Source organism: Aythya marila (assembly GCF_965140915.1).
Source record: "Aythya marila genome assembly, chromosome: 1".
NCBI lineage: Eukaryota > Metazoa > Chordata > Aves > Anseriformes > Anatidae > Aythya > Aythya marila.
The window spans coordinates 154,221,756-154,247,003 of NC_139042.1; the positions used below are offsets into that span (position 1 = coordinate 154,221,756).

General features: G+C 41.7%; 1 protein-coding gene across 1 annotated transcript in view; it reads left to right on the forward strand.

Annotated features, from left to right (window-relative positions):
* Positions 1–22,272, forward strand: part of EP300 (EP300 lysine acetyltransferase) — a 63,068-nt gene extending 40,796 nt beyond the window's left edge. Inside the window, exons 18-31 of the mRNA XM_082780991.1 lie at positions 960–1,199; positions 1,790–1,878; positions 4,238–4,318; positions 6,769–6,825; positions 8,266–8,343; positions 9,369–9,436; positions 10,817–10,967; positions 11,305–11,451; positions 11,838–11,951; positions 13,754–13,919; positions 14,397–14,561; positions 16,649–16,810; positions 17,277–17,558; positions 18,855–22,272. Coding sequence (XP_082637117.1) covers positions 960–1,199; positions 1,790–1,878; positions 4,238–4,318; positions 6,769–6,825; positions 8,266–8,343; positions 9,369–9,436; positions 10,817–10,967; positions 11,305–11,451; positions 11,838–11,951; positions 13,754–13,919; positions 14,397–14,561; positions 16,649–16,810; positions 17,277–17,558; positions 18,855–21,089 — 4,035 coding nt within the window. The 3' untranslated portion in view covers positions 21,090–22,272. The remainder of the gene's footprint in view (positions 1–959; positions 1,200–1,789; positions 1,879–4,237; positions 4,319–6,768; positions 6,826–8,265; positions 8,344–9,368; positions 9,437–10,816; positions 10,968–11,304; positions 11,452–11,837; positions 11,952–13,753; positions 13,920–14,396; positions 14,562–16,648; positions 16,811–17,276; positions 17,559–18,854) is intronic.
* The last annotated feature ends 2,976 nt before the right edge of the window (positions 22,273–25,248 follow it).

The following is a 25,248-nucleotide window of genomic DNA, read 5'->3' on the forward strand; positions in this document are numbered from 1 at the left end:
TTGTGATGCTTCTATCAATGAGAAGCACCTGTAGAATTCAGAGCTTTGAGTATGTAGGAAACTAAGTGGATTAAGACCACTTGAAAATAAAATTATCAATGATTAAGTTATTAGCAAAGAAGAGACTACTCAACTTGTTTTTCTTTAGGCTGAATTTTCTGCTTGCTTTAGAGTTGTCTCTGGAAGAAATTAGTATTATTTAAGGGGTCTGTGTTTAAACTTTCTGGACTGACCACACAAAGTTTATTATCTGCCCATATGTGTACAAAATTCCTACTTAAGTCATTTGGGCAACATTTGTCTGAAAGATTTTTTGATTGGATGGCTTTATTCAGTTTTAATTTTCTGCAAAATTGCAAGACCTGTGTTTTAGGCAGGCATAAGTCTTTCTAATGTTCCTGAGCAAGCTTTCAGTTGGCTGTCATATTTGGACGACTTTTATAGGACTGCTTGTCTTAATATTGTTTGGGGGGGGGATTGGAAAAAGGCATTTGTAAGATGAAAGATTTGTAGGAGGAGGCATGACATCTTTTATCACCTTAATAAAATTATTGAGTTTTGTTATTAAATTAGCTGGCCTATTAAAAAAAAAACCACACTGGTTCTTTATGTTAATGTTCTTATGTATATCCTCAGAATCACGGTGGCTGCTAAAACCATTGCCATTTCCTTCTTTCTGTAAGCCTTGTTTTGCTGACTAAAAGTAGTGGCTTTATTTCATCGAGAGTAGATGAGTGATGGAGCCTGCGAAATACAGGAATAATGAAAAGGAAGCGCTAGGGAATGATATGGTGTTGCTTAGACTTTGCTGTATGTCACAAGCAGCTTGACAGGCAAGTCAGGGAGGAACCTGTTTTTCTTGCTGTGTCCCAGAAGAATTTATATGCTGAGAATGCCTCTGCTGTCATTTCACAACGTAGTTCTGGAGTAGTATTTTGATATGCTACTTTTTCTTTCAGGATTACTTTGACATAGTGAAGAACCCCATGGACCTCTCTACTATAAAGAGGAAGCTAGATACAGGGCAGTATCAGGAACCATGGCAATATGTAGATGACATCTGGCTCATGTTCAATAACGCCTGGCTCTATAACCGCAAAACTTCCCGGGTATATAAGTACTGTTCAAAACTGGCAGAGGTGTTTGAGCAAGAAATTGACCCAGTTATGCAGAGCCTTGGTTACTGCTGTGGAAGAAAGGTAAGGAAAAGTCGTTCTTGTTTTTTTTTTTTTTTGTTTTTTTTTTTTTTTTTAATCTGCTGCTTGCTTTCTGACACTGAGGAGGAAAAATACAGCGCTTTTAGCAACTATGGTGTTTCAAAAATTCAGAAAGCTTACCAGGATTCACTAATCTTAAGTGATCTGGTCTTAAGTTTTTAATGCATCTTCCAATTCTATCTGTTGCTTAAATCATATATTTGTATATAAGCCCTTGGGGGGCTGGAGGGGAAGAGTCAGTTACTGAAAGCTTATGTTGATTTTGTTTAGTGCTAACCAGTTCATAATTACAAATGAAGCAGATGTTACTGCACAAATGCTCTCAATTGCAGTGTGTATTGAGACTGTTGCACTTCCACTCTCTTGTTTTGATATGCTCTCCGTGTTTGGAGAAGAGCTAACCTGAGAATAACAGCCTACTGAATGTTTCTTATGACTCTTTGTAGTCTTGCCGTACTGTGAGATCTGTGCACAGAATACCGTGGTCATGGGTGGTGTCTGGGTCATGCTTGTTTGCGATGGAGAGCAAGTGACAATGTATGAGCACTAAGATGACCCCTTCCTCTTTGCAGCTGGAGTTCTCGCCACAGACTCTGTGTTGCTATGGCAAACAGCTATGCACAATCCCTCGAGATGCCACTTACTACAGTTACCAGAACAGGTAAGGAAAACTCACTTGGTGCAGTTTTGTGCATGCTGCAATCAATCTGTCAAAGGCATGCATGTATATACATATACACCCTCTTTATATGTGTACACCTTCGTGTTACAAGAAAAAAGTTGCTGGAAGCGCCCTTGAATAGTTTACCTTGTGTGCTAGTGATTTCTTTTCGCAAAAGTGCACTGTAGTCTATGCTCTTCTGCTTGCAATAATGTGTGATGTCTTAATAAATTATCCTGCAGTTAATTAAATATCATATATACAAGTTTGTTGTCTTTGCTTGCTACCATGCAGCAGTATTTTTCATGGGGAAAAAACCACATACAGCAAGTATGTTATGTTCATAATACATATCATACTTGGCAAGTCTTTGTTTTTCTTGCAATTTTAACTGAAGAACAAATATTTTTGTGGCGCAAATCTTCAATGAAGATTTTTATATTCGGATACTAAGTAGATTACTTGCTTTTTCTTAAGTAAGAGAGCTGTCTTCACAGGCTTTTAGCAGCTGTGTAAAGAGCTGTTAGTTCTACAGCTCTTTTAACTAATGTTTTTGACCTCCAGTTTATTGAAGTAATTAAGCCTAATCTTATTTCTAAGGAAAGATTTATTGCTAGGCTTCTCTTTGCCAACTGAGGGATTGAGGCAGGAAGAAACAGACTTTGACACTCTCATATCCCCATGCCTATTGCCAGAGTGCACCTGCTAGAGAAGGGATGGTTACCTCCAAGTTATGTTTCCTCCATCCATTTAGTTCCTGCTCTGTTCTAACACCATTCAAAAACAGCAACAAGGAAAACAGATTTTTACCTGAAAGTCAAGATTTTGCAAGAATTATAAATTTCTCAAGCACTTGGTTAGGTAGAAGCAACCAAAGAGCTGTAACAGATATATCTGAACCTTTTTAGGCTTCATAAAGTTTTACAGCAGTCAATGGAGTTTTTTAGGAATGAAGAAGGGAAATTGTTTGTAATCTGAGTTTGCAGAGTCCCATAACTTCTGTATTCTAAAAGTCCAAAATTACAATAAGCTCTGTATTACGTATCAGTATCTTCTACTTACATTTATCTATGATCAAACACTTAATGGACCAAAAGACAAGTATTCCAAAGTCTGGCTTGCTTTACCTGCTTTCAAACATCAGAATGTAAAGTTAACATGTGCACATGGGACTTATTTGTATATAACAATACACACACATACGTATATATCCGTAGACTGAAGTGCACAATCCCTGAAGCACTGTTCTGTGCATCACCTCACATGAAGGCTGGGAGAGAGGGTTGAGACCTGTTCATCTTAGCTTAACAGCTGCTGTAGTGTTGGTTTGTGTAGCTTTACAATAAACTGTAACTGTTTTTAGATGCCTTGTGCACTCAATTAACATGCTTTAGTAATAGAGAGGCCACAGTTTCAGAACACTTCTGAAGGCTGGGGTAGAATCTTGAATTAACCACTGTTTTTTTTTTTCCAAATGTAAATGACACTAAATGAAACCTTTCTGTGTTGCTTACTGTACTGATACTTGCACTGTTCTGTGCTCAGATTGGGCTGTAGAAGAGCTGTGTATGTGTGGATAATTTTAGGTGTTTAGTTAATATATAGTTTGACAGTTCTATAATTGTCTGAAAGATTTTGAGGAGAGATTGTTTTATTCTTTAAGATTCTGGTGTTTAGCTTCCCCTTTCAACTGGGAGAGAATCCTGTGGCCTTTCAGCATTTATTCATTGAAGATGGAAGGTTTATCCTTCTTCCATTGATGTCCTATAGATCCTCCTGCCAACAGAACTGCTATGCTGATTTCTACGTCAGCATAGCAGTTCTTCCTTCTTTCTGCTCTTCCCCTCTTTCATTTTAATTCTTTGCTATGTGTGGCATGGATTATTAAAATGAAGAGGGTATGGGTATGCTAAAATGGAATACTCGTTTAATTTGCTTTAATCATTTGCTGCTTGAGAACCCGTTTGAGAGATTTATTGCTAATCTGTGCTTTGCCTTGGCTTTCTGCTTTGTGTTGTCTTGTCCTGCTTCCATGTTCTTGTTTTTGTCCTGCAAACCCCCATTTCTTTGTCTGTTTGTGTATCTTCTCCTTCGTGCTTGTCGTTGTCTGCACTTGGCTTTGATTGCGCAAAAAACCCACCCAAACAAACAAAACCAAAAACCAAAACCAAAACAAAACCAACCAAACACAATGTGGGGCCCATAAATCTGCATCATTGAATATCCTTGCCGCCGTTGATGACCTGCTCTCTGCTCCTGTCCCTTCCTTGGCCTGCTGTGATTGGTGGCTCCATTGCTTGGCTTGGGCTGTGTTGTGTGGACGGAGCAGTTCACCCAAATATGGCCTTCTTGCTGACAGGTATCATTTCTGTGAGAAGTGCTTCAACGAAATCCAAGGGGAGAGCGTTTCTCTGGGAGATGACCCTTCACAACCTCAAACGTAAGTTACTCGTGTTTGCTTGGGTTATGCATTCACGAACTGTGTCATGGTCTAAAGTGTGTCCTTGAAGGGAGAGGGAGTTCAGTTTTTGGTGACCCTATTTCTAGGCCAGTATAGGGAGGACCAGATATTTTTAGTAAAAGCCTGGACTTGTGCTGTAAATTTCTTCTTTAAAATCTTGACTGGCTCAACTGTTGGTGAGGAGAAAGAAATTGCAACTATAGAGCTAGAGAGAAAAAGAAGAGAATCACTATTTCTCTGACAAAAACATCAAAGTATTTGAATGTAGAAAAGAACCATGACTACAGGCAGGTAGGTGACAGATGTAGCTTGAAGTAGTTGAATGTAACATTCTGCTTATAGGCTGGCTGTTCATCCTTCAGCTTGCTTTTCATCTAAATCAGAAGCAGGCATCCTCCTTTTGCCATTCAAATATTTCAGTGTTGGAGTGCCATCTGCCTATGAGAAATCTGTGCAGTTGTTGAACCGATAATGGCAGAAGGCTGTGGATGGATTTCCTTGCATCTTCCATGGTGGTAGGAAATTGTTTGGACAGTCTTCTGTTCCACTGTGCCTTTCTCATACCTCCCCCAGAAATCTTGAATCAGTTTTGGGAGACTAAGGAAGTCCTTGAGGGACAGCTAAGTGCCAAGCAGTTATTCTGAAGGCTTTGAGTTGTTAAGATGTTAAAGAAAGCTATTTTGGGGAAGGACCTTCCAAGAACTCTGCAGATAGAAACAGGTGGGGAACTTGAAAGTCTAAAGTGAAGGGGAGAGTTGTCAAAGTCAGTAACTGGGCAGATTGAGGTGACTTTTGCTGGAAGTAGAAGCTGTCTTTAGCAGCACATCAATGAATTTTGGTCACACTTACATATGTATTTAGAGCAATTGTGAAAGAATCTACTAGGGCTTGAGAAGATATAAGTGTATCTGCTGCTCTGGAAGGAAAAAGAAATTGTTCTTGTGCTGGTCAGTGTAAGGGGCCAGGCCCCTGCGAATAGTATGGATTGCGACTCTGCTAGAAGCAAAGACAAGATTTAATCAATATTGTTCAATTTTATTAGTATGATATCTGGGATATGAGGTAATTACACATGAGAAAAGCAAGTATATAGGTACATTGAGGTCTAGGTAAGTAAATATCAAATCTGTATACAAAGTTTTGCCTAGCTGCTGAGAGAATACAGCCTGTCTGGTAGGCATAAGTTGGCACAGCTTGTCACAAACCCTTGAGTCAGGGTAGGAGGCAGCATAGAGTGTTTTTCAATTGTTATGTGACATTTGGAAATACAGGTGCTAGCAACAAATTTAATTTTTAGTAATTAAATAAACCATTGCTTTCAAGCAAGTAACGGTGAGAAGGTACTTCCAGTTCGTAATGTACTTTGTTTTTGTAGTTGCTTTAAATATTTGGCTGTCATGTAATGAAAATGGACGCTATAAGCTGTACATAAGCAGCAAGTGTACTTCTAAACACTCGTTCTCCTACTTAAAGGCTTTCTCTCAGGACCTCATTCTGATGGGGCAGAGAGATCTTGCTCCCTTCCTCTGTTACCATAATGTGTAGTTAAAATGAAGGAAAGCAAAAAAAAAAAAAAAAAAAAGCGTAGAAACATATGTCAGGTCTTATTAGAACACTGTGGTGACTAGAGCTACAGTTTGGAGTAACTGGAAATCCTGCAGAATAAACGCTGAAATAAAAGGATTGGAAGGTTAATGCACGTTGGTGTGACACAGACTCAGCCCTTCCTAGGGAGGCATGTATCAATTGTCTCACGTTATCCAGCATCTCCTTAAGGTAAATTCTCAGAGATCTGGGTATTCTTGTTATGAATATTCTGGACTACTTTGAGTTACACTGGTGTAAAAGATACCTGGGACCGTACTGTCAAAAAGACAAAATTCCTAGTCCAGCAAAGGACTTTTTAAAGGAAGGTAAACCTAAAGTGCAAAGTGATGGCTGGGTTGAGGTTGGAGTGTTTGGAAGCTTAAATTTCTCCTTTGAAGTTAATCTAGGAGGAAGGCTAGAGGAATCTGAAAGAAAGGATCCTTTTTCAGTAATGAAAGATAATTGGAATTCTCTGCCTTCAGAATATCAGAGGCATATCAAATGGTCCTTTCACTATGAGAGACTGATCAAGCTTCTCCAGAACTTGAACCAGCTATTTACCGTTTATCCTTGGGTAAAACTGAATAAGGGAGCAATGTGGGTCTTCACAAGCTATTGTGCTACAGAGAATTTTCTTTTTCCAGTGGGCAGAGTCAAGTGTGGCGTATATTTTGATTGTCAATCACTTTGAGCAATAAGATACCCTTCTTTGTAGTGCTAGTGAGTGTTTTAAAATAAATCTGCTTGCAGGTGTTGTCTTGGTGTGTGGAAGTGTGTGTGGTATGGCATAAATATATGCTGTCTTGTGTTAAAACTGAGTTTTATTGCCTGTTTTTCCATAGCACGATAAACAAAGAACAGTTTTCGAAAAGGAAAAACGATACACTGGACCCTGAACTGTAAGTAATGCTGTCACATCTTGAATGATCCTCATTTCATCATCGCTCTTTTGTTAAAGACATGTTATTCATTCACTACCAGCTTTGTTTTTCATCATCTTCCAAACTTCATGTAGCTCTGTTCGTTAACCGGCAGGGGCTGCTAAACAAGCAGCATATCTGCCATTCTGTCTTGAGAATCCAAACTACCACAGCTGTACTTAAGAAAAATGTAAAGCTGTATGTATGGCCTGAAATTAGTGCGTTTTGTTGTCTTTAATGTAGATCCAGCGAAAGAATGAATGCAGATAACTAAATTTGAAATGCTGCTGCAGCAAGTACATGTCTGAGAACTGATTTGGGTCATTTGGCAGTAGCTTTTTTGGTGCTGTTGGCTCCTCTAGTTGTCATATTTCACAGGCAGCTGTAGTAGAAGGAAAAGATCTGTTAAATTTGAATTATTTGGTTCTTCTGTACTGCTCTGGAAGCAGAACTGTAAGCATTCAGTAAAGATGGTGGTGACTCAGCTGCTTTTCTTTGTGTTCCTGATGGTTTTTTTTTTTTTTTGAAGCCACTTTGAGCTCCTTCGTTATACACCTATGCTGCTACTCTGAAAATGCTATCCTCGTTCTCGAATGAGTAGCAGGGATATTTATTCTTCCCACACTATTCTTGTAAAGGGCATAAAGGCCAGCCAATTCTTTCTTCTATTTTGCGAGGGCTGTGGGAAGGAGAAAATAGGAACTTGATTCATAAGTTGTCTTTCCGTTTGTTATGGTGGAGATGCAGCCTAACGCTAACATACAAGCCTAACCTACAGTATGATACCACGTGCCCTACATAAATGACAACTATTCAGTTTAAGTCCGACTTAGAAGCAGTTGTATTCAAAAGGAGTCAGATTGTCCTGATACATGAAATAACATTAGCTATTTAGGAAACCTATATTCACCAACATCTGTGACCTAAACAGCATGACTTAGCTCTGAGCTGTCCTTAAATCTCCGGAATTCTGAAAAATGCCCTTGAATATTGTTAGTGTTTTTTTCTTTCCCACCTTTCTGCAGTAGATGTGCGATGTTCCCCAGGCTTCAAGCACAGTAGGGCAACTAACAACCCACAGTTTCTCCTGGTTCCTTGCTTCTGATGACTGTGAATCAATTTTCTTTATTGTAGCAGCAACAAGCAGTTCACAGGTTTGAGTCTCAGAAGGGTTTCACTAATAAAAAAAAAAAAAAAAAGTAGAGGGCAGTAAGGCAAGCAAATGGTGTAACATGTCCCTGCATAGCCTACCTGCAGATCTTTAATGCATTCTGGAGGCTGTTCTCAGCGTGGGTATCCTCTATGATAAATAGTCAAGAACCTTAAATGCTAGAACTGTTTTATTAAATTATTACAGAATGCAAAAACTAATGGTACTACTAATCTTGCTTCCCTGCCACCTTTTTTTTCTTTCTACAGGTTTGTTGAATGTATAGAGTGTGGAAGAAAAATGCACCAGATCTGTGTTCTTCATAATGAGATAATCTGGCCTTCTGGGTGAGGAATTTCTCCTTAAGTAGAGTATGAGATAGATTTACTGGAGTTAGTGTGTATCTAAAAATGTCTAATAAAACCCAATCCAATGGAAAAAGTCGCATACCCACCTGAAAAACTTACTGAATATATATGGTAACCTCAGATTTGGAAATCACGTCCTACTATTGTGTGAAGTTTTCTAACATTCCTGTATGTAGAAGGCCTTTCAGCCTTATGCTTCAGCCTTTTATGTTTAAAGGTACTTCTGCTTTGTGAAAAGATGTTCTTAGTTTGAAACAATTTCATGCTAATTTATTTTCTGCACAATTCAGATTGCTTTGTCATCTTCAAATTTTCTAGCCACTGAAGTATTTTAAGATGAATTCCCCTTCTTGACCCGTGATCAGATGAAATTGAAAAGCAGCGTAGCTGTCTTTAAATACTGAGTAGCTGTTGATCAAAATATGCTGTCTTTTATTGCTTTAATATCCCTTTAAAGAAACTTATAAATTATATGTAGAGAAAGATCTATAGGGAGAGTTCAGATGATTCCTTCCTGATGAGAGCTCTTTTTTACGATTTTGTTATCATTCAGATTTCTGCAGAAAAGGTAGATACACTGTAACAGAAATAATTTGCAAATCTTTTTATAAGCTACAGTGTACTTAAGTGTTGTTTTTAATAAGGAGGGGAAGAAGGAAAGAAAAAGATTGGCATCTAGCCAACTTGTATTTTTTCTTAACAGTTTGAGACTGTTTAACTTAAAGTATTCCTGGAACAATTGGTGCCAGACCTGCCAGTAAAGATGCTGTTTCCTGGGCTGAATCTTGCAGGTTGTGGCAGGGCTGTACACAGGCGGTGTACCTCTTGGATCCTGTACTGCAGCTGTTTTTGCTGGCACTATTCTCTGTGCTGTCTGTTAGTTCAATTTTCAGTTAAGGTATTTTCCAGACCTTACCTGGTGAAAGATTTTGTTTCCAATAAGATGCTAAGGAACTTGTGGTCTGATTTGGAGTGTTTTTCACTTTACCATATTTCTGCTTCAGTTTTGTCTGTGATGGCTGCCTAAAGAAAACAGGACGAACCAGGAAAGAGAACAAATTCTCTGCTAAAAGTAAGTTTCTGATGACATTTGCACAAGCAATCTTAAATACTTTAAGAGTGGGGAAGAATTGGCTTTATGCTCATTTTACGTTTCAGTCTTTGAGTTAGGTGGACGATACTTTCTTGAACATCTGTTCTGTGGTCTTCAAAATGTCTGCAGTCTCAGGTGCTGCCTTTTGGTTAATAGTCTGTGGGTACAGGATTTATGTACTATTTTAAAGCACTGCTAGTGCAAGATCCATGGTATTTTTTATCTGTTACAGGGTTAATAGCAGCTGATTTGAAGGCACTATATGGAACAGAGACAGCAATCACACAAGTTTCCACCTAGACAAAACAAGTCTTTAGAAAGCTGCTTAGCTTAGTGTACATAAAATAGTAAATACTTACTATAGCTGCTCAAAAAAAAATAATTTCCAGTCAACCAGTATGTTTGGAGATTCAAATGTAACTTAACAGCAGTGTTATGCAGGTACTTAAGTTGCTGCTTTGGAAAATGAGGAAGGAGTTTGTCCAAGACTGTAAATTGTCTTGAAATTTGGGGTGGGGTTAGGGGGTGGACTGACAGACTTAGCACTCAGTCAAAAATTTCTCTTCAGCATTTCTCATGAAATGGAAAGCAAACCAAAGGTTTCAATACAGGTGTTACCACCTAAGTTTTCTTTCTAGCAACCTGTATCTGTTGCCAGGCATACATACTGCGTACATGGTGATGCTGGATGTATACGCTGTATACTTGGCTAAGAAAGTCTTAAATTGAAAAATGGAAGAGCCGAGTGACAGATCTGTAACCTCTGTCAGAAGTAGTGGGCAGCAGCGAGACGGGCCTTGTTATACCACAAATCTTTGAACTCCCTTTCAGCTTTAGGTTTTGTCAGCTAACTCCATGCTTGTGCTTCTGTCTGCATTTTGTTTGAAGAAACTTCTGAACAACCTGTTACTTGCAGACAGTGATTTAGTAGTTCTTTATCAAAATGGATTCTTTGGGAAGTAAAGAGATTAACTTGACTAGTGTGACTTAAAGACGGAATATACTTCTAAGTGCAACATCTTGTCTCAGCTACATCTGAGAGCAGTGTTTGTAATCCAGTTTAAGTAATTAGAAGCTTCTATTCAAGAGGAACCTTAATTGTGATTGACTTGAAAGACAGATAGGAACTGGGTTGAGATGCAGATTGTTTCTTTGTTTGAATGTCTAAACCATAAGCGTGCCTGTAGGTGAAAGGCAGCTCATCTTTATCCAGAAGGGGTCGTGTTCAAAGATAATGCTTTCATTTATAGTAACGTACTGCATGTGTTGAGTCACTTTTCATTTCTCACCTGAAGAGAGAAATCACATTTGAACACTTTGATTTTTTATATATTCAGAGATGGTGTCTTCTTCCTGCAGGGTTACCGGCTACAAGGCTTGGTACCTTCTTGGAGAACAGAGTCAATGACTTCCTAAGGCGACAGAATCACCCGGAGGCAGGAGAGGTTACAGTTAGGGTGGTACATGCATCTGACAAAACTGTCGAAGTGAAGCCAGGAATGAAAGCAAGGTATGTTCTATCTGCTTCTAGGTTTGATCTGTTTTGAGGAGGAGGTGGGAGGGAAAGCTATTTGAATTTGCTTGTATGTTACTATAAAGAAAAAATACTGATGGATTCAAAACCTAGCTACCAACCAGTTCTTGACAAACAGGTACTACGGGAGCATATTAGTTCTGATGAGTGTTGTCTTTTTCATAGCACAAAGTGGATGTGTTATATTTGAGTAGTCTGTAAGCATTTAAATGTAAAATTACCCTAAAATTACACTTGTTGTCTTTACATGCTGATACGTATTCTCTAATACGTGGATGTATTTGGAATTCCCTTTTTACCTTCTAATGTGCAGATTTGTAGACAACGGAGAGATGGCGGAGTCTTTCCCTTATCGAACAAAAGCGCTTTTTGCCTTCGAGGAGATTGATGGTGTAGATTTGTGCTTCTTTGGGATGCATGTGCAGGAATATGGCTCAGACTGTCCCCCACCCAATCAAAGGTGAGTAGCTGCATGAAATCTGATTTTGTTTTGGTAATGTTTCAATTAGGTAAAGCTTCTGAGGTTCTGCATAGAGCTTCAGCCTTGCATATCTGAAGAATGTTATTTGTGTTAGCTTCTGGAAACAAAATAGCTTCTGGAGGGGATATTTAGTTAAAATAACTTATTACTGGGGTTGTTGGCTGGCAGATTTCAGGATCAGCTGTCAATATTCTAAGGAGAGGGATTGGATGGCTCTACAGAGGGGAGGCAAAGATATCAAAAACTGGTACGTTAGGATTAGAGACTTCAAAGATTATATTGGATGCTTCAAATATATAAAATGTGAATAAATTTCTAGAACTAACTTAAAATCTTTGCTTCTCATCATGCCCTCTTTTTTCTAGGCGAGTGTATATATCTTACCTCGACAGTGTTCATTTCTTCCGCCCTAAATGCTTGAGGACTGCTGTCTATCACGAAATACTAATTGGATATCTAGAATATGTCAAGAAATTAGGGTAAGCCTTTTTAATGTTTTCTGTGCAGATTTGTGCTAGATAGTTCTTAGTGCAAATTAAGTTACTTCATCTTATTGTGCAGAATTCGGTGTTTAAATATCAACCAGTGATAGAATAAACTGGTAACACCTGTTTACAAGCGAGAATACAAAAAAATGGATTTACAGGTATTTCAGGAGAGGCTTGTTTCACATATTCTAGGTATAAAAAGCATTTCCAAACTGTTTTAAGTCTAGGTAGAAAAAAGTTAACCTTGTATGGACAACAAAATTTGGCTAGCCTTGTTTGATTGATTGTACAGTCCTTGTGAAACGCCACTGCTTTAATCAGGTCATTCCTTTGGACTGGCAAGTAAGTTCTTATCCATGTTAGTTTATGAGGAGAGAGGTAAGTGTATTGTCTGCACTTCAAGGGTACTGAGAAACCTCTTAGAGAAGGAGTAGTTCAAATTGTGAGAAACTGGAAAGTTAGAGGAAGAGGACAGTATACATGGGACAGCACCAAAGAACAGAATATACATGCAACAGCACAAAAACCACCACATAACAAAACACCACAGAGCACGTTAAGGAAAGAGAAGGGTGGAAATTAAATGACTGATAACTGAAGTAGGAAAGACAGTGAGGTAAACATCAGTCTATTGTTAAGGGTATCTGGTATAGTTTGGCAGAGTTATTCATGAAGAAATTTTTAGGAATTGTTTAGGGTAATTGAGAAAAAATGAGGGAGTCAGAATGGAGGGGTGGGTGGTACTGTACTGTCTTCAGTACCTCAGAGAGATGATACATTCATCTATGATGAATATATACACTTCGAAGGCATACATTAGACTTCTTTCCTGATGTTTTGTTATATATTTTCTGACCTGTGAGTCTGAAAAACTTATGTGTAGAGCTCAAGGCTCAGTTTTACTTAATGCTGTTCCGTGCTAATGGGTAACATCAGGTTCTCATTTTGGGAAAACAATATTGGTCACGCAATATCATCTCTCCATTCTCAGGCAGAAGGAATGACAACTGGCTGCAGTTCCCAGGGTTTGGGTAGGGTTCTGCAGAACTGTTTCTCAACGCACCAAGGATGGTTATTTTTCTCTAACTTGAGATCTGATTATTGCTCCTACTGGAGTTCTTTTTAAAAACTAATAAAGAAGAACTGAGGATGAAGAAATGATCTTCATGGCATTATAGTCTCTGCAGCTGCTACTATTTGGATGTCATCTGTCTTCATAGTGCTTATGATTGTGTACCCAACAGCATAGGTTGATAGCGACTGTGTTTTGTTTATTTCCAGATATAATTGTGAAACCTTTTAAAACTGATTTTCAAAGTTAAAAAGAATCTGCAGTAGAAAAATGAAGTGTGTTTAAGTAATTGTTTTTCTTAAATGTTGCTAGGTAATGAATGATTAGTGTCTCATAGAAAAAGAATTCTGCATTTTCCTACTATAAAATACTTAGTCTCCGTCTTTCTTGTTAGTTAATTGGCAGGTGGTAACTGAAGGTCTGCATTAGGCTTTGTTTTTTTACCTTGACTTAAAAACATGCGCATTTGATATGAGCTCCTCTGCATATAGTGCTAAATCTCTATAAATAAATAAATAATGGAAAGGTGCTAATGTTATCTGTGTGAATGGAGCTGGAATGAACGCTGGAATTGAGATCTTGGAGAGCTACATGTATAATTACTGTACTTCTGGTAATAGCAGCCAAGTTTGTGGGAGCTCCATCTGGTGGCAGAGAGGGAAGCAAGCTCTATCAACTATCATCAGAGCCCACATGTACTCTTTTTGTCTAACGATGCTAGGTATACTACTGGACATATCTGGGCATGCCCACCAAGTGAAGGAGATGACTACATCTTCCACTGTCATCCTCCTGACCAAAAGATACCCAAACCCAAACGACTGCAAGAGTGGTACAAGAAGATGTTGGACAAGTCTGTGTCAGAGCGCATTGTCCATGATTACAAGGTTTGTTAAGTGCATGTTTGTGTTGTGGGAGGGTTTTGACCAGTCTCATCTTCATTTTTTTTTCTTTGCCTTATGCATTGTCTGATTCTGGGAGTGTGCTACATCAGTTTTAAGGGAATTGAGCACTAAAAGCTTAGAGTTAACCTGTCCTATTCAAAGCATGTAGCTTCTGAAATCAATTCTAATGAAAGATTTAAAATGACTACCTAGAATAAAATAAATTTGTGAGCAATGCTGTATAAGAATCTAATTTTTTCAATGTAAAGAATTTATGGAATCTCTGGTTTTCCTGTGTTAAATAAGATTTCAGGGTTAGGCTGCTGACAAAGTTGGGAATAGGTAAAATCTTTGGAATTACCAGCTAGTGTAGAGAGGTCAGTGATTATAGATCTTAGTGCCTTTTTATCATGTATTGAAAATTGTCTTTACTCACTTGATTTGTAATAGTGGTAACCAGATGTTGTTTTCTTTTTTCAGGATATATTTAAACAGGCAACAGAAGACCGTTTAACAAGTGCAAAAGAGCTACCTTACTTTGAAGGGGATTTCTGGCCGAATGTTCTAGAGGAGAGTATTAAGGAACTCGAGCAAGAGGAAGAAGAACGGAAGAGAGAAGAGAACACTAGTAATGAAAGCACGGATGTAAGAATGCTTCCATTATTTCATGATCTAAAGTAAAAGTTGTGATTACCTATAGTCATTTGAATATTAAAAAAAAAAAAAAAAAAAAAAAACACTACTAGGCTATTTGCATGGCTGGTTTTTTCACATTTTGCTGTAATGGAAAATTCAAATTTACGTTTTATAAATTAACAGTTTGGTAGAATATCAGCTACATTTCTATTAGCAGTGGCTGTTCATATGGCTATAAACCTAACTAATTACCAAAGTCAATTAAAGTGAAACAACTGTTAGTTGAATATTTTGCTGCTGAAATCCAATTATCCATGTTCATGCTGCAAGCTCATCCTGGCTTGGAAGCTTTTTCCTTAAGCTTTAGCTTCTGGACAGTGTCTCTCCTTTCCAACCTAGATGTTACAACACTGATCTTAGCAGAACACTTGGAGAAAGCAAGACAGCTCTGATTTAGTGACTTACTCAACTGAGGGTTTTGTTTTTTAAGTGGCAAGCTTTACAGTATTGAGGATGTAAAGCACAAAATACTGTTGAATTGTTGTAGGGCTACCTAAACTACAGATTTTTTTTGCTAGTATCTTGTGCATTTTTTTTTTTAGGAGAACATGCAAAAAATATCCTTTCGCATTCCACAAAGAACAAAAAAGCTATACCTCTTCAAAAATAAATTTGAAAATGAGCAGGTGTGGAATTCATACATTTGTCCTTGCTTTGTTGAGCTCTTTGTGGAAGAGGTGGTGAAAAGTAATCCTACTCACACAGTAGAACTTACTAGTTAACTCTTGTTTAAATGCTGCTGCTTCCTCATCTTATGAGATATTTGAATTTTTTTCTGGTTTAGAGTCAGCGTTCTCCTAAAAGATTTCTGCATCAAAAAGTTAGTTAAATGTTGCAGGAGAACCACATGTTCTAGTTGTGCTGCTCTTTGCAACGCCTCCTTTCAAGGCTTTTGAATAAACTAAGTTTGAGCCATCTGGGAATTAGGCAACTTGATACTGAATTTGCAATAACTAGCAATAAGTAGTTACTTGGGGAGGCATCATTTCATGTCATTTTTTTCCCCACTTGGCATAGTTGCAGGTTCACATCTCTCTCATCTATCAGAAACCAGTGTTGAGGAACCTGACCTAGCCGTGTGTGTGATGCTTCTCAGTGCCTATGTTGATCTTTCACAGCAGTTTGGTCCAAAAACTCATGGTGGGGAAAGCTTGCAGCATATTGCTGTTCAACCTTGTTACTAAAAATAAATTGAACTTGTTATTTACCCCAGATTTCAATGAAATCTTAGGCAATAATAATCTGTGGACTCAAATTAAGTGATAATCATTCATGTTCACTGGAAATTTCCATCCTGACAAAGTTATTTTAAGCTTAGCTAAAAGCTTATTTGAATTAAGAATTGCTTTGATTCTTGACTATCATATGCTCCAGTGTTTTGAGAGACCCTCTCAGACGTACAGATTAAACTGTTCATTGCTAATTGATTATAACTGAAGTGAAGCTGACCCGTTTTAACTGTTGCACCTTCCTCCTATCACATCCTCATTAGAAATGATATTGCTAAGGCCTTTTGGACTTGGAAGAAAAACTTCATATAAAAATCAGTTTAATATTATACAGTTGAGAACTGTTGGACAGAGGGGTGTAACAAGGTAAATCTAGGTGATTAAGTCTCTTACCTACAGTTAGTGTAATATCAATTCTGCTTTTTTTTTTTTTAGTTTTAAAATGCAGCGAGGGCCATTTGCTGAACCCATTTGTGATCATTCAGGTTCTTCAGCATTCAGCTGTCGGAGACAAACAACTTTTGATAAATATTGTTTAGTGCTCTTTATCCCTCCTAAGCATTTATGCTTTTAGTACTTTTGGAGCTATGTATTGTTGATCTTGTTATCTTATGGAGTGATTCCAGTGGAATTAATGTAATCTTAACTTCCTTTCAGGGGACACCATGGTAAGTGTCTTTGGAGTGAATTACTGTGAGTTTTAGTCCTGCAATTATAAGAGGTGTGAAAGTAATAAAATGTTGATGTGGTGTAACTTAGATACATGACATAAAGATACATGACATAAAATGCCTTTAAAATTACCAGGTGAGCAAAGGAGACAGCAAAAATGCCAAAAAGAAGAACAATAAGAAGACAAGTAAGAACAAGAGCAGTTTGAGTCGTGGCAATAAGAAGAAGCCTGGCATGCCCAATGTGTCCAATGACCTCTCCCAGAAGCTGTATGCCACTATGGAGAAACACAAGGAGGTGAGAGCTGATAGAATGAGAAATATAGGTTGTACTTAAGTATGCAAGTGTATAAAACCTTAGTACTTTCAACAGATCAGTGTGCTGTAAATCATACAGGTATGGCTGGGGAATTGGGTGGCCCACCAGACAAAAGTACCAGTAAGTCAGGGCGTTCTTTGCTATGAGGGCAGTGGGGTTAAATCCAACTGTGCACATGTGGAAGGAAATTCCTAGCAGTAAAACTGTTGTGGCAGTCCAGACTGTTAGTCTGTTCAGTCCAGCACACGTTACCTAATGCTTTTGAAGGTGACCCTGCAGTGCACCCGGCGGTTTGAAATCTCTCAATCTTTACAAACATACCACCTTAGCAGCACATCATTTGAGTGTTAGCTGGGCCTGGAATTGTGCACTCTGTGTCATGTAGTTTGGTGAAGAAAACATCTTGTTAAATTCTGGCATTAACTCTTTTTTCTTTGATTCTCAGGTCTTTTTTGTCATCCGTCTCATTGCTGGCCCTGCAGCCAACTCCCTGCCTGCCATCGTTGAGCCTGACCCACTCATTCCATGCGACCTGATGGACGGGCGTGATGCTTTCCTAACCCTTGCTAGAGACAAGCACCTGGAGTTCTCCTCACTACGAAGGGCTCAGTGGTCGACCATGTGCATGCTGGTGGAGCTGCATACGCAGAGCCAAGACCGCTTTGTTTACACCTGCAATGAGTGCAAGCATCATGTGGAGACCAGATGGCACTGCACTGTTTGTGAGGTATGCTTGGTGAAGGTTTCCCTACTCGTGTGCCTGTATCTCTGTGCCCAGAGTGCTCTTCAACTAATTTCACAATATTAACTAATGAAAAAGATCTCTACGGCTCATCTCCTGGCAGTTAGAAAAGAGAGGAAATGTTTTCTGTATCAGATAATGCTATTAGTTGACTACTTGATATGATTTCTGTCTCCTACTTTAACGCTGTGAAGAACTAAAATAGCAGAATGGTGTTTCCCATAGTTCATTTAAGGTACTGCTGCTTAAGCAGCTGGAAACTGTAGCAATTGCTTGAGTTGTAATAGTGGGCTTACTTGATTCTTCTGAATTGCAATTCTTCTTTTCTTCCTCCAGAGTCAGAGTGGTGCTGTGATATTTCTCTAAATAGGGTTCTTCATCAGCTTACCAATACAGAGATTTTGTTGTGCTATAAAACAGATTCCTGTACTTGTGTGACTATTCTGCTAAACTGTTGTCAGTCTGTAGTAGCAAACAGCATACTTGTCCTAGAAGTGTTTGCAATACCCAGGGTGTTTGAAGATGAAGCCCAGTGACCTGTGTCAATGCTGTGTCCTCCAGAAGCTGGAATAATCCTGAATCTGGCTTAATTTAATTTTGTAGCCTGCTGGAATTAAATGACTACCTTGGATTCAGTTCTGAAAATCCCTAGTTAAAATTTGATACTCTCATTTTGCAATATATACTGGAAAATAAATTCCAAATTTCCTATGGATTAATGAATCCTGAGGACTTGGATCTTCTTAAAATCAGTTACTGAGCCCGGACTCTTTGGCTGTTGTTTTCACAGAATGTAAATCCTCTTCTATTCTTCTGTCAGTACGCTTTGCAGTTTAACTCACTTGGAAATGCAGCTTTCATTCTGCTTTCTTTGAAAATTGGTCAAGAGTGACAGAAAAGGTACTCCTTTTGAAGAGGCAGTAGATGGGCAGCTGTTTGTTCCTTGCCTCTCTCTTCTCCTTTGTTTTTTTAAATCAGGAAAGAGAGGGATTTTTCCAGCCCAGCTGAATCACATGTGACTTACTAACCCAGAGCAAACTTGTTTTTCAAGCTATTTGTGTAAATTTCAGACACCCTTACACCCATGGGCTTTCCCTGGCAATAATTTGGGTTTATTCCTCTCTGTTACCTCAATGTAGCCTGAAAAAATAAATTTTTCCCTCAAGCAACAATTTGCCTGGAAGGAACAGTCAGGGAGCAACTTGTTGGGGTAGCACGGCATTTATTTTATTGTATGGAGTTATGGGATCACTGATAACTCTGCCTTCATTGTCTTTCCAGGATTACGACCTGTGCATCACCTGCTATAACACTAAGAATCACGACCACAAGATGGAGAAGTTAGGCCTTGGTCTAGATGACGAGAGCAACAACCAGCAGACTGCGACCACGCAGAGCCCCGGTGATTCGCGGCGCCTGAGCATCCAGCGCTGCATCCAGTCTCTGGTCCACGCCTGCCAGTGCCGCAATGCCAACTGCTCGCTGCCGTCCTGTCAGAAGATGAAACGGGTTGTCCAGCACACCAAAGGCTGCAAACGCAAAACCAACGGCGGGTGCCCCATCTGCAAGCAACTCATTGCTCTCTGCTGCTACCACGCAAAGCACTGCCAGGAGAACAAGTGCCCGGTGCCCTTCTGCCTCAACATCAAACACAAGCTGCGGCAGCAGCAGCTTCAGCACCGCTTGCAACAGGCGCAGATGCTCCGAAGGAGGATGGCGAGCATGCAGCGGACCGGTGTGGTGGGCCAGCAGCAGGGGTTGCCCTCGCCCACACCAGCCACCCCGACGACTCCGACGGGCCAGCAGCCCCCGACGCCACAAACCCCGCAGCCCCAGCCTCCACCGCAGCCCGCCTCGCAGCCTCAGCCCGCGCCTCCCAACAGCATGCCGCCCTACTCCATGCCGAGAACTCAGCCCCCCAGCGCTGTGTCCCAGGGCAAGGCAGGCGGCCAGGTGACTCCTCCGACTCCACCCCAGCCACCTCAGCCGCCGGTTCAGGGGCCTCCTCCAGCAGCGGTGGAAATGGCCATGCAGATCCAGCGGGCGGCGGAGACCCAGCGGCAGATGGCCCAGGTTCAGATTTTCCAGAGGCCGATTCAGCACCAGATGCCCCAGATGCCGCCAATGGGAATGAACCCTCCGCAGATAGCCAGAGGTCCCGGCGGCCATATAGATCAAGGCATGGGGCCGGCAGGAATCCAGCAGCAGCCGCCGTGGGTGCAGGGGGGCTTACCCCAAGCTCAGCTGCAGCCGGGGATGCAGAGGCCATCCATGATGTCCGTGGCCCAGCCGGGTCAGCCGATGAATATGGCACCTCAGCCAGGGATGGGTCAGGTCCCCGGCGCCGCTCAGCCCAAACAACCACCTCTGCCCCAGGCAGCCTTACAAAACCTCCTGCGGACTCTCAGGTCTCCCAGCTCACCCATGCAGCAGCAGCAGGTGCTCAACATCCTTCACTCCAACCCTCAGCTGCTGGCCGCTTTCATCAAGCAGCGGGCCGCCAAGTACGCGGGCTCCCAGAACCCCCAGGGGATGCCGGGGCAGCCCGGAATGCCCCAGGGGCAGCCGGGGCTCCAGCCGCAGCAGGCCATGCAAGGGCAGCAGGCGGGGGTGCACCCCAACCCGGCCATGCAGAACATGAACCCCATGCAGGCGGGCGTGCAGAGGCCCAGCATGCCGCAGCAGCAGCCGCAGCAGCAGCCGCAGCAGGCCATGGCCGGGATGAATCCTCAGGCGCAGCAGATGAACATGAATCACTCGGGGATGGCTCCCCAGTTCCGCGACCTCCTGATGAGGCGGCACCAGATGATCGAGCAGCAGCGCCAGCAGCAGCAGCAAGGAGCGGGACCCGCGCTGGGGCCGGGGATGGCCAACCACAACCAGTTCCAGCAGCCCCAGGGCGTGGGGTACCCCCAGCAGCAGCAACAGCAGCAACAGCAGCAGCGAATGCAGCACCACATGCAGCAGATGCAGCAAGGAAACATGGGACAGATAAGCCAGCTCCCCCAGGCGATGAGTGCAGAGACAGGAGCCAGTTTGCAGCAGGCTTTCCAGCAGAGGCTGCTTCAGCAGCAGATGGGGTCCCCAGCTCAGCCCAATCCTATGAGCCCCCAACAGCACATGCTCCCCACCCAGGCCCAGTCCCCACACCTCCAGGGCCAGCAGCTCCCTTCATCGCTCACCAACCAAGTGCGTTCTCCGCAGCCCGTACCCTCGCCGCGGCCCCAGTCCCAGCCCCCCCATTCCAGCCCGTCCCCCCGGATGCAACCTCAGCCTTCTCCACACCACGTCTCCCCGCAGACCAGCTCCCCACATCCAGGACTGGTAGCTGCCCAGGCTAACCCCATGGATCAAGGGCACTTTGCCAGCCCGGACCAGAGTGCAATGCTTTCCCAGCTTGCTAGCAATCCCGGCATGGCAGGCCTCCATGGTACAAGCGCCACGGAACTGGGGCTCAGCTCCGAGAACTCAGACTTGAATTCAAACCTTTCACAGAGTACACTAGACATACACTAGACACGTTGTAGCATTTTGGGAGCAAAAAAAGAAAAAAAAAAAAAGAAAAAAAGAAAAAAAACTTATTTTCTCAAGACTTTTTGTACTGAAGACAAATTTTTTTGAATCTTTCTTAGCTAAAACAACATTTTTCCCTGGACACATCTGAACTCTGCAGCAGTAGTTTGTGGTTTTAAAAACAAACCAACAACGAACCTGAGGGACAGTAGAGTACAAAGAATATATTTTTGTTATGGCTGGAATCATAACCAGTCCTTTTTCTTGTTTTTTTTTTTTTTTTTTTTTTTCCTCGTGTGCGTTGGGGAGGTCAGGGGAAGAGGGTGATCTTTTGGCTGTTCACCAAAGGACACCCTACTCATGCCTCCAATAGGTTTTATTTTTTTTTAAATTAATGAAAATATGTAATATTGATAGTTATTATTTACTGAGGCAGATGGTAAACATTTTCCCTATTCTGGTTTTTCTTCATGTCACTGCAAAAAAACAACAACAAAAACATTTTAAAGACAACAACACAGGAGAAACTATTCCTAAAACCGGAGGACAAAAGGGGTTAATGTTGCTTTAAAAATACATTACATATATAAATATATATATATTAAAGTAAATACCAATCTTTTCCTCTTTGGTTGGAAATATGTCAATTCTTTGAAAAATGTAAAAATATTAAATAACTCAGTCCCCTCCTGAAGTCTACTTTTGTCCTCCAAGAATTTTCTATACAAGAGTCTGAGCTTAAAAAAAACTTCAAGTATTAAAATAATTTGTACATGTAGAGAGAAAACAACATTTTTGCAAATACACAGGGGCAGCTGCCAAATGGATGTAGTATATATATTGTGGTTTCTGTTTTCTTGAAAGAATTTTTTCGTTATTTTTACATCTAACAAAAGAAAAAAAAATAAAAAAGAGGGTAAGAAACAATTCCAATGGGATGATTTTAACCTGAGAAAGTCCCTGGGGTTTCTTCTTTATGCTTGCTTTCTCTCTCTCTCTCCCATGCCCTTTTCCCACCCTCTTCCACCTTCTGTAAAACTTGAAAATAGAAAGCAAAAAACCCTCAGCTGTTGTAAATCATGCAATTAAAGTTGATTACTTATAAATACGAACTTTCGATCACTGTATAGACTGTTAAAAATTGATTTCTTATTACCTATTGTTAAATAAACTGTGTGAGACAGAACGCCTGTTTTTAATGTTTCCCTTCGCTCCAACATGTGTTGCTTGTTCATAAACTGGCGGGGTGGCCGACTTTGTGCTGCTTCCCGTGTTTGCTGTTGAGAAGTTGGAGAGCTATTTAATGTATATGACTGTTTTAAAATGCAAATCTATAATAAGGGACGTGGAGTGACGATTAGTCTTATAAATGGACGCTTTGGGTACAACTCTGCATTCGCGTTTGTTCGTGGCATGTATTTTACCAAAGAACCGAGGTCTGACCTCAACAGTTGTGCCAGTCAGCTGCGCCGCACCCTGCTCAGCCAGGCTGGGAGCAGCTGATGTTCAAAGGACCTATTTTCCATTTGGAGATGAGAACTATTGTTTGGATATGTGACATTAAAAGATCCTATTTCACTTGGAATACATTGTACAACTTTTGGCACCAAGGTGGGGGTGTGAGGTAAGCTTGTGTGGGTGTCCCCATAGGCACTGCACTGGGACAGCTGGCAGTAACGGCTGCAGGTCAGGCACCTCCGTCTGTTTTGGGGTTTTCCTGCACAGAAATGCTTCAGCTGGGGTGTGCGTGTGTAGCAACCCCAGTTGTGTGCAACTGCCTGCACGTGGTGTTAATCCTGTCATGTCAAAGTCGTGTGTTGTGTGGTGGGTCCCTTGCGGGCTTCCTAAAACACTCTGCTGGGTGCAGAGGGAGTAACTTGTGCACCTGGGAGACCTGGGTCCAGGTCTGGAAGTCTGGTGTGGCGTGAGCATCGCTGTGTCCACCAAGCCCCGGCAAATGGTGTGAGCGAGCTGCCCTCAGGGGGAAAAGGGCTGGCAGAAGATGGGGGAAGCTGGATGGAAGGGAGCTGCAGCCAAGTGTTGTCCAAGAGCAATGGTGTCTTGCAAAGTGGATGGATGTTTGAGGCTGTTAGAAAATGGGAATAAAATGCGTGGTATTTGGGTATAAGCACCAGTAGATTGATTGTCCTGTGGATAGAAAGGTGTACTTGATAGCAAAAAGCCTTCAGCAGGATGGTGGAAAGTCCCTGGAAGGCTCAGAGAAAAAAAACAGCCCTGTGCTTTGGCATTCTCCCATGAGGGCACAGCCAGCTCTGCACCAAGCCCCTGAAGCCCCCAGTTCCTGCATCTGCAGTGGGAGGCACTGAGAGAAGCAAACACAAAGCCCCATGTTGAAGGCCAGGGCAGTGGAGTGGGATGGTTGAGCCTTGGGTTCTCCATTTTAGATGAAGCTTTCCTCTTCCCCGCACCCATGCAGAGCCTCATTTAACTTTCAGCCTTGGGCCTTGTTAGACTGTAGCACAAATAAAAACCCTTTTTGACTAGTCAAGTATAAAGTGTACCCGGCTTTCTGGCTCGTGTATGCTTTTTGTATATCCCAACTTACAGGCTTGAATGCAAGCAAACTTTTCCGATGTTAGCACAAAAAAAAAAAAAAAATCTGGTTTGAATTTGTCCCAGCCTGCATAGCAGCATCTGGCCCTTGCTGAAGTGGGGAAGCCTCAAGACCTTGCAGAGCAGCTTTGATTCAAAGAGCCACAAATCTTCCAAACTTGAACATCTACGCGGTGACTTGCTGAAGCATCACCAGGACATTTTATGTGACAGCACAGCTGCTCTGTCCCTCTTTGTAGATGCCGTCTGTGAGCCAAGTTCAAATGTTACTGAGGTGGTGTGGATGATCGGGGACTTTGGATTTGCATGGGGTTCCTTCCCCCTTCACTGCTCTGCTTTCCCTGATCTCAGCAGAGAACCAGAACCCACCAGCTGAGCCAACACCACAGCTGACTGGGGAAAGGGTAGGGCTCCAGCATGGCAGTAGGTTGTTAGCCACTTGGTCCAGCAAAAAGAACTCCTACACAAAGTTAAGAATCAATCCCCAATTAGTGTTGAAAAGTTTTAGCAATACAAAGATTTATTGTCCAGCTACAATGTTACTAAGGCTTAAAGTAAAATTGCATGCAGTTCAGGGATGTCTGCACCAACTTTCTAGTGACTGCCACTTCCAGTCCTAAAGCCGATGACTGAAGTTGCAGATGGGGCAAGCTTACACTGAGTTTTGTCGGGGAAGGAGTGTAGTGTTCATGGTTTCTCCTTCAGTTACGGGATCAACTGTAAAACAACAACTACTATTCTCACTTGGTTCACTTTTCCACATTATATACACATTTGCTGTTTATGGAGTGTTGTCTGCATGTTGCACGCTTCTTGTTATATCTAAAACTGGTTCTACCTAGCTCCCAGTTGCTCCAGTGACTTGGTTACTGGTACCTTGCAATAGCACTGGGCAGTGGCATCTTGCGACTGTGTCTGCACCGCCTCCCTTGTTCTAGCATCGTAGATCCTCCACTCAGCACAACGACTCCTTGCAGAATCACAGAACGGCTGAGGTGGGCAGGCACCTATGGAGATCGTCCAGCCCACCTCTGTGCTCAAAGCAGGGTCATCAAGACCAGGTTGTGCTGGGCCGTGTCCAAAGGAGTATCTCCAGGAGGTGCTGTGGCCTTTCCAGGCAACCTGGTCCAGTGCTTGACCACCCTCACAGGAACTAAAGTTTCTTATGTTTAAACAGAATTTCCTTTGTTTCAGTTTGTGCGCGCTGCTTCTTGTCCTGTCCATGGGCACCACTGAGGAGAATCTGGCTCCATTATCTTTTCTTCCCCCATCAGGTAATTATCCACACTGGTATGATCCCCCTAAGCTTTCTCCAAGCTAAACAGCTCCAACTTTTCCTCGTGAGGGGTGTGCTTGGGTGTGCTTCAGTCTCATAATCATCTTCACAGCCCTTTCAAGTGGGCTGTCTCCAGTAGCTCTGTGTCTCTTGTATTGGGGAGCCCAGAAATGGACACAGGGGCGGCCTCACTGGTGTTGAGTTAGAGGGGAAAAATCACCCCCCTTGATCTGCTGGCAATGCTCTTTGCCACAAGGGCAAGTTGTTTGGCATGTTGTTCAACTTGGTGTCCCCCAGGACCTCCAGGTCCTT